This window comes from Hylobates moloch, unplaced genomic scaffold (genome assembly GCF_009828535.3).
Source record: "Hylobates moloch isolate HMO894 unplaced genomic scaffold, HMol_V3 SCAFFOLD_18, whole genome shotgun sequence".
NCBI classification, from domain to species: Eukaryota; Metazoa; Chordata; class Mammalia; order Primates; family Hylobatidae; genus Hylobates; species Hylobates moloch.
In genome coordinates this window covers 57,533,155-57,542,859 of record NW_026652293.1, presented here as the reverse complement: position 1 = coordinate 57,542,859, position 9,705 = coordinate 57,533,155, and the positions used below count along the sequence as shown (strand labels likewise).

At 38.8% G+C, this 9,705-nt stretch overlaps 1 protein-coding gene across 1 annotated transcript in view; it reads right to left on the bottom strand.

Moving 5' to 3' along the window:
• Window positions 1-2,661: 2,661 nt before the first annotated feature.
• FBXO28 (F-box protein 28) overlaps window positions 2,662-9,705 on the bottom strand; it is a 47,807-nt gene continuing 40,763 nt past the window's right edge. Inside the window, exon 5 of the mRNA XM_032136699.2 lies at window positions 2,662-7,335. Coding sequence (XP_031992590.1) covers window positions 6,941-7,335 — 395 coding nt within the window. The 3' untranslated portion in view covers window positions 2,662-6,940. The remainder of the gene's footprint in view (window positions 7,336-9,705) is intronic.

Genomic DNA, 9,705 nt, shown 5'->3' with positions numbered 1-9,705 from the left:
CTTACAGTAGGGTTACAGAAACTGTTTATCTAAAGAGCACTTTCTTGTAAGCTTGCTCCAACTCTCCAAAGAAAGAACAAGCAGTTTAGCCTTCTCTTCTCTACCCCACCCCAACTAATTCTCTTTGGCTTGACCTTGAGAAGGGTAGGGTGTTCCCCTTGTCTTATTACAGAAAAGTACATCTTAGATGTTGCATTCTGGAGTCAGTTTTGCTATTTATATTGCTGCATCACAAATTCTTAACAAATCAGTTAATTTGAATTTGACTTTTGTTCAATCCAAAGGAGAGGAGGAAAAAAGAGTTTAAAAACACAAAAGCTGAGAAAGTTGAAAGCTATTTTAGTTGTGTCTCTTTGAACAGAATTTATTGAATTAGGGGAAGTTTATCCTTGACTTGTATTTCCTTTCCAGTTATCAGTTGTACATTTTGCTCAAACACCCAACTGCTCGCATTTCTTCTGTGTACCATTTACTGTAATTTTGCTTTGAGGAAATGATTAATCAGAAACCAGAGGGATGTAGGCTGGGCGCGGTGGCTCACGCCTGTAATCCCAGCACTTTGGGAGGCTGAGGCGGGCATACCACCTGAGGTCAGGAGTTCGAGACCAGCCTGGCCAACATGGTGAAACCCCCATCTCTACTAAAAATACAAACATTAGGTGGGCGTGGTGGCGCACGCCTGTAATCCCAGCTACTTGGGAAGCTGAGGGGGGAGAATCTCTTGAACCCAGGAGGCGGAGGTTGCAGTGAGCCAAGATCATGCCACTGCACTCCAGTGTGGGCGACAGAGACTCCATACAAACAAACAAACAAACAAAAAAACCAGAGGAATGTATACCAGCGAGTTGAGATACATCTTTTTGGAAAGAACATCCTCTTTAATGAATTCTGTAAGAATTGGTTCAGCAATTAACATGGGAAAGTTCATACAGGTGAGATCTTTTTAAAAAAGTTTTTTAAAGAAAAGCAAAAAAGCAAGAATACTGGTGAAGATCTTTGGTTTCTAACAATGTGAATCTATTACACAGCAATTGAGCCACCTGGAGAATATGAAAATTCAAATTTCCACACTCATCTACCTTCTGAAGACTGGGATACACAGCAGCCACCTTTATCTTTCTAGGCTATCTAGATGACTAGAATGCAGTAATGGTGCTAGGACAATTGACACCACTGCTGTCATCCTCACCCACAGTATCAAGTTATCTGTGATCTCTTTTCTGAAAATCTTAAGCTGTCTACAGGCTGGGGCTAAAGCACTTAGTTAAGTTTTCTCTTCTTCAGAGAATTGTTTTCAGCAATTCCCTATCAGTTACACCTTTAAGGAACAGGTTAAACTGGTTTATATGATTTTATGTTGTTGAAATTCTAACCATTTAGTTTTGGAACTGGATGTAGTCTTGAAAAGAGAACTAGTACCCCACCCTTGCAGGGTAAAATAATTGATAGTTGCTACTTTTCTACTGACCAGCAGCATATATTATACGAAGGTGACTTTTTTTGAAACAGTCTTGCTCTGTTGCCCAGGCTGTTGTAAGCTCCACCTCGGCTCCCTGTAAGCTCCACCTCCCCAGCTCAAGCGATTCTTACACCTCAGCCTCCCTAGTAGCTGAGACTACAGGTGTGCAACAACATGCCTGGCTAATTTTTGTATTTTTAGTGGAGATGGGTTTTTGCCACATTGGCCAGGCTGGTCTCAAACTCCTGGCCTCAAATGACCCACCCGCCTTGGCCTCCCAAAATGCTGCGGTAACAGGTGTGAGCCACTGCACCTGGCCAGAAGCTGACTTTAGACATGTCAGTAGCCTTAGAGCACATCTACTGCCAGGACATCCTCTGATTTTAGATTATAGGTTTTGGAAGCCTTAAAAACATTCTTTTACTTGCACACCTAGGGTGAACCCCTTGTGTGCAAATAACCTTAAAGTTGCCTCCTCCAAGCCCAGCTTTCTTGTTGTTGTTTTTTGAGACGGAGTCTCGCTCTGTCACCCAGGCTAGAGTGCAATGGCACAATCTTGGCTCACTGCAACCTCTGCCTCCCAGGTTCAAGCAATTCTCCTGCCTCAGCCTCCTGAGTAGCTGGGATTAGAGGCACCTGCCACCACGCCCGGCTAATTTTTGTATTTTTAGTAGAGATGAGGGTTCACCATGTTGGTCAGGCTGGTCTCGAACTCCTGACCTCGTGATCTGCCCACCTTGGCCTCCCAAAGTGCTAGGATTACAGGTGTGAGCCACCGTGCCCAGCCTAGCCCAGCTTTTTCTTGATCTCAGTTCTATATACTACTGATAGCATTAGTGATTTGGGCATTGACTGCTTCTAGTGGATGTGTGGGATGGTCTTGCTTATATTAAGTTCAGAGTCTCATTGTTCTCAGGTTTCTAGGATGTAGTATAGTGGAGTAGCAAGTTTATAAACTTCAGAGCTCATGGGTCAAATCCCACTTATGCCACTTACTTGCATAACACTGTGGACATGTTGCTTAGGCCGAGTTCAACTTCCCCATGTAGAGTAAAACCTACTTTATAAGGTAGCTGTGAGGACCACTGTAACATCTGTAAAACACACAGTACAGTGCTCCAAAAGACAGTAGCTATTAATATGGTATGTTAGCAATAGAGCTCCATATTCTTTTGTGCATGAAATACAAAGAAAACAAGTAGCACTGGTAACAACACATTTATTTACGTACCCTGTTGTGTGACCGGGAGGTGTTTTTTACTTTCCAATAATTGATTCGGTTATAACAATTAAAATTCCAGAAGGTAAACTAGTAATTTATTGTTGCTCATAAGCATAGGTAAACAGACATGGTACCACAATAAAGGAATCTTAAACACTTCACTAACCTTTTGGAATAGGTTTGAATATGGACCAATATACTTTGCCAATGGACCTAATAGATTACCAATATACTTCTAAATGTCATGGTTCTCTTCAGACACAACAGAAGAAATCTGGATCTAATTTTTAAACTTCAGAAATTTAACCAAGATGCTTAGGAAGATGCAAAAGGCTGGCAGTACTTAAGCCTGTCATATTTTTCACCAATATAACTGTATTGCTATTAAACGTAAAATCATGGTAGGGAGCAGCCAACTAATCGCTAGTCTCAGTTCATAGATTTAGTATTTTTTGAAAATAATTCACCCCAGATGGCAGGCTATACAAGTTTAAAGTAGTTTTAACTTAACCTTTTGTGTACTAGTTAAAGCAATTCAGATAGACCCCAAGTCAAAAACTGAACAGTGCATCAAATTGGGTTTCATATCAGAAATTAGCCATTTCCAAACAACTGCATCGTATAGGATGTTTTCTTTCAGACTGCCTTTTATTCCTGGCTTCAAATCTTACAGTATATGTTTTTAGAGAGTTTGGTAAGTGTAACAAATGGGTACTCATTGCTAGAGCAGGATACAAGAATGTGCTGATCACCAAGTATGAGATTTACATTAAATTAAAATTATATAATGTTGGAAATAGACAATATAGGGAGTTCCCGGATCCTAGAAAATATTATGGCTAAGGAAACAGAGAACTCAAGAAAGGAATCTACCTCCAAGAAACTAATTCAGTATAGTAAAATAGAATTAAGTGCCCTGTCTCAGGAAAAAGTTTATTAAGAATAAGGAACAAGTGGGACATCATACATCGTTTCTTTGGAGATTAAAGTGCAGGCTATGAAATGGCATATAAAATAATGCGTAAAATAGTGCAATCCTAAGGTGCCATTATTTTTATTACACATAGCCTAGTTTTATGTCCATTTTCTCTCAAAAATCCAGCTGTAGTGACACCTTTTAGCTTATTAATTTAGGCATTACTTATACTGTTTTACCCACGTTTGGGGCTACATAGAATATTTTAACATTTTTAACACGTAGAATAATTGCGCATACATCTTGAAACTACTAAATAGAGATTAAGGCAAGCCCCTGTAAAGTTCAGTACTCCAAAAAAAGTGTTTTACAAAAAAATTGCTTCCCAAATCAGTGGCTTTTGACCCAATAGTCTTTAAAACTAAGTATAATGACTCTCAATACATTTGCATTTGCTCCATTATTTCCAGGCTCTGTACAGGAGTTTGAAAAACAACAGGTTCTATAACCTCAGAATCTGTGAAAACCAGGTAAGCCAAGTACAGGTGGGAGATAAGGAGAGGATCCGGCTGGGGTGGGGGTAAGGTCAGCCGTTTTCGTTTCTTAGGCATGCCTTTTCACATTGTTATCCATGTGTGTAGCGCTGTACCATAATACATTTCTATGTGGGAATGACCCATTAACATGGAGACGTCTCCTCTGAAAAACAGCCAAGGAAGATGACGGGAATACTTTAAGAAATGTTGCACTAAGACAACGCGGTATTAACAACACACAGCATTTAAATACCTGGCTTAAAATGCAGGGCAAAATGGTTCTCTCAGGAGGTTAATTTACAGTTTTCTTGTAACATATGTCAGTTCTAGCTGATCAAAATAATCTGCGATTTGTTGAACCTTAAATACCATTATGCTATCCATAGGTAAGCATAACGGCTATCAAATAACTGTCCTAGTAATCGGTGAAGGCAATATCCTAACATGTTCCAGCTAAATAGCCTAAGATTTAAGATTTGAACAACCGAACTGTAGTGCTTTATTCTCCTACTGCATGGAACATTCATGCATTAACAAGTACAACGAATTAGCTTTATGAATAGATTATTATAAGTGTATGCAATAGAAATTTGGATTTTGTAATAGAAAATTTACCTTCTAACAGTGTGACTACTTATTACGAAAGCCATATACACATGTTAACTAATGGAAGACTACACAGATGTTTAGGCCATCTAGATGTAGTTTAAAAAGAAATTCAGGAAACTTTTAATAGTTCATGAATGACCATTAAAGAAACAGTCTGGGGCTGTATCCCTTTGATGCATATGGATCACACTCTGTAAATCTGTAAACACATACTTTGATACATTAAAAAAAAAGTCTTCCTATGACTGGAAAAGCAGACTAGTACAGGCCCTGGGTATTCCACCAGGCCTCCTCTAAAGATATCCTAATATGGCTAAATACTATGATTATAAAAATGAGAAGTGCTGAGAAAATGAGTTCCAGACGGGGACTTTTATGGATGACCTTGGCTGACAAATGTTTTTTGGAAATTGTTTTATTTTAAAATTACCTTCCCAACAAACCATGAAACACTTGGATGTTACTTTTACTTTATGGTTTTTCATTGAAAACATACTACATTGTAAATGGAATTTCAAAGTCAGACATAGAATTGATCAAAATCTAAGGACAATATTATGTAAGGACAATATTAAAAATGGATAGAAAAAGCTTCATTTGGTGAGGTTAATCTAAAGGATGCATAACCATGTCACGGTGGACGGATAAAAAAGGTGATAACCTTGTGCTTTTATTCAACTAAGGTACTTACCAAAACCTTAGGTTTTATACAGGTGTTAAGCTCCCACCTGGAAAGGGACAGTTTTCTATATTACACCTAAATTTACTTTAAATAACTGAAGCCCAAGGCAACAGTTGTTTAAAAGAACTTAACAGTCAAATAGCTACAAATTTAGTAAATTAAAATACAACTAAGACAGTGATAATTGAATGTCTCAAAACTATACAACTGGGGAAAATAACCACTGTACACAATTTGGAGGTTGTTAAAGTGACCACTCAGGAGGTTGAACAGTGCAAGACATGCTTTTCCAGTTACAAGCTCAAAACAGGAGTGCAAACAAAATTAAAGCTTTTGTTTAAAGTTGTACGGTAAGGAAAGCTTGAAACTAATATTAAAAAGCTTCCCTCAAGGTCATCCTCCAGAAATGAAATAATCAAAATGCTTTTTCATGGTACAATTTTCCCCAATGAACTTTGCTGCGATGGCAAAACTGTATCCCGCAAGTCCAGTCCCCTACTCATTCACCACATCTGACCAATGATCACATGGTGGTGAGCAAAGAGGAGTTGTAGCTCCCAGAGGTCCAATATTGATAGAAAGAGCCTTGAAATTTGGGGTTCTGCCTTAGCCAGTGTACCTGAACCCTACAGAGAACAGATAAAGCAATGGGCTTTAATAGTCTCTTGTTCCTATAAAACTGGAGGACAAATGGATGAACAATTCCCCCTCTAGAGGCAAGCTGTTGTGGTGGAAGATGTTAAGTGCTTAAATAAACTAAGACGCCGCTCTAAAAAGTGGAGAAGTATAGAGGTTCAAGATCAATACCAGTGCAAGAGCTTTTTAAGTGAGTTGACTAGGCAATGCATGCATCCATCCATGCAAATGTAGGACATGGCCCCCAAAGAGAACTGAAAACATGTATAACAGCTGGGTAAGTTCCTTGCCAGTAGTTTATAAAAATATATAGTCAATACTGTAGAGGCTCCTTCTACAGTCAATACTATGGAAGTCCATTTCAGTTACCCATTACTTCAATACCAAAAAGCATTAACTACCTTTCAGACATTCCAGACAAAGGTCACTTATAACAAAAAGACGACTTAAAAAAAAAAAGAACCAAGATAGTGTCCATTTAAAAAGTAGGTCTTTTCTTTCAAGTGAACAGGACATTTTCTGTATTAAACTTAACTTCTAGTCTGTCAAGACTGGGTTTAAGATCCTTATGTATGTGCATATATGCAGAAACAAATTAACTTACTTTCAACATTATCTGCACAGAAAAAAGTTAACTCCTCAAAACATGACAGAACAGGTCTGGTTAGTACAAATCTATTGCAAAGTAAAAAGATTCTGTGCATCAGTTCAATCAGGAGAAGCAGGAAAAGAATGTCCCAACCATAAGAGTTCAAGTTTAAGTTGTGTACTGAAAGCCTAGAAGCTTAAGGGACACCATGTTGCTCACAGTATCCTGATATGCATAACTGCTTAAGCTACTAAGCTGTGTCTTCCTCTGGAACCAGAACCACATTCCAATTTACTTTCTATTCCGAAGACGTTTAGATTTCCTAAGAGAGTCTATGGCTTCCGTGGCCTTTTTTCGTTTCCGAGGAGACTCCTCATTCTGCCCAGACCCTGAGGAATTTCCTACAGCACTTTCCATTACTTCTCGTAGTTTGCGTTCTAGCTCTGCCAACCGTGCATTTTGTTCACCTATGATCTGGGTCTGCTCTAGCAGTTTCTGGTCCTGGTCTTGAAGCTGTTTTTGCTGTTCTTGCACTTTGGTGCGAAGCTCAGAAATTTCACGCCTGAGAACAGTCACGCCAGCACCATTAGTTTTAACCTGCTGCTGGAGTTTGGTAACCTCTTGTCTTGAAGGATTTTGCTTGGAGAAGAGCTGCATTGTTGTTAGGGCTGCAGACGGTCCTGGAACTGTGAAGGAATAATTCAAAAGGGTCAGTCACTTAAAATGTTTCTCTACCAGTAATACTTACACTTATTTAAAAATGGAATACCCTTATTATGTCACTTCTGATAATTTCTTCTTCTTTGCAATCCATTTGGTCAGTTGGGTTAATCATCATAATTTAACACCCTATTTTAACTATAAATGAGTTTAAATTCTGATTCTCCTCCTCATGTGGCAGTATATAGACCGCCAGGAAACAGAGAAAGGCATTTAATGGCATAAACTTGAATTTAAAATATTGTACGATATTTTTAGAACCTAGTAACAAAATACAAGCAGTAAAATTAGAAAATAATAATTTTTTTTTTTTTGAGACAGAGTCTCACTCTGTCGCCCAGGGTGGAGTGCAGTGGCGTGATCTCAGCTCACTGCAAGCTCCGCCTCCCGGGTTCACGCCATTCTCTTGCCTCAGCCTCCTGAGTAGCAGGGACTACAGGCGCCCGCCACCACGCCCGGCTAATTTCTTTTTGTATTTTTAGTAGAGACGGGGTTTCACCATGTTAGCCAGGATGGTGTGGATCTCCTGACCTCGTGATCCGTCCGCCTCGGCCTCCCAAAGTGCTGGGATTACAGGCGTGAGCCACTGCACCTGGCCAGAAAATAATTATTTTCTATCTAATTCACATAACAAACATAAACTTTCAAGTTAGAAGTACACACCTACAGGTTGCACGTTTCTAATCCAGAAATCTGAAATCCAAAATCTGAAACTTCTTGAGCACCAACACGATGCTCAAGGAAACGCTCATTGGAGCATTCTGGATTGTGGGTATGTGGATAAGAGATTGTGCAGCCAGTAAGTGTAATGCAAATATTCCAAAATCTGAAAAAAAGCTGAAATCTGAAACACTTCTGGTCCTAAGAAATTTGGATAAGGGATACTCAACCTGTATCGTGTTCTTAAGTTCACTCTGCACTTAAGTTATATGCAAAGGCTTCAACTTTAGCCAAATGATAGGGACTCCATTAAAGAGTGGGTTACATCATACATTATGACCACAGAGAATTCCTGACATGGTATAGGAAGGCCTTGGACCTATTCTTTTAGGAGTAATTAGAATGTAACACAAGCATAAAAATAACTATTTTAAACAAAGAACCTACTTTCTTTTAAACTTATCTACTGAAGGTTTTCTAAAAGAACCAGATGGGTCCATTCATATCCTAAATCCATCATGTTAATCTTCTCCTTGCACATCTAAATAACTGTATTTCCTTTATGGATGCATTCTTCTTTCCCTCTCTGCTTATCCATATTCCAACTTCTACTTATTCACCAAGGCTTAAATCAATCATTACTTCCTGCGATGTTTCCATCAGACCAGCCAACACTGATCTTATCTACCTTAAAATTGTTTCTCCACTCTCATTTGACATTTAATTGGACATTGCCTTATTTGTTTTGCCTATGATAATTTAACTTCAAGTCTGGGTGTATCTTACCTTTTGAAATAGTAAGATCCTTGAGAGCAGACACCACGTATTACACTTCTTTTTAGTCTCCACAGGACACAGTACAGTGCTGTGCACATAATAGGTACTCAATAAATAACATACATTAATGCTGAGATGTGTAGGCTTTATTACTCAATTACAGAAAGCCACTCGGTTGCCTCACTGAGTACTACAAGGAGCTAACTAATCTGAACAAAACAAAAAGTTTTACTAAATTCTTTCCTAATTTAAAGTACTTGCCAGAGTTGGGGATACTAAATAATTTAGTCTTTCAGTAGATAAAGGCACAAATCTCTAGGAGCCAATATACTTTTGCAAAAACAGTTATTTAGCACAGATGAAGTGATACTGTTCAAAGTAGCCTTATGAACCCTCTCTTTTAAAGTAGCAGCCCTGCATGGTGGCTTATGCCTGTAATCCCAGCACTTTGGAAGGCCCAGGCAGGCGGATCACGAGGTCAGGAGTTCAAGACCAGCCTGAACAACATGGTGAAACCCCGTTTCTACTAAAAAATAAAAAAATTAGCCGGGTGTGGTGGCACGTGCCTGTAATCCCAGCTACTCAGGAGGCTGAGGCAGGAGAATTGCTTGAACCTGGGAGGCGGAGGTTGCAGTGAGCAGAGGTATCACGCCATTGCATTCCAGCCTGGGCGACAGAGTGAGATTCCATCTCAAAAAAATAATAATAAAAAAAATAAAGCAGCAGGCAGACACTTTGGGGGCTGAAATAATTCACCAAATATTTCCCTGAAGAGTTTTTGGCATTTTATCTGGTATATTTGTTTTTTAAAAAATGAATATTAATTCATCAGAAACATAAAAAAAAATAGATGGTTCTCAAATTACAATGGTTTAACTTAATGTTTTTTTTTTTTTTTT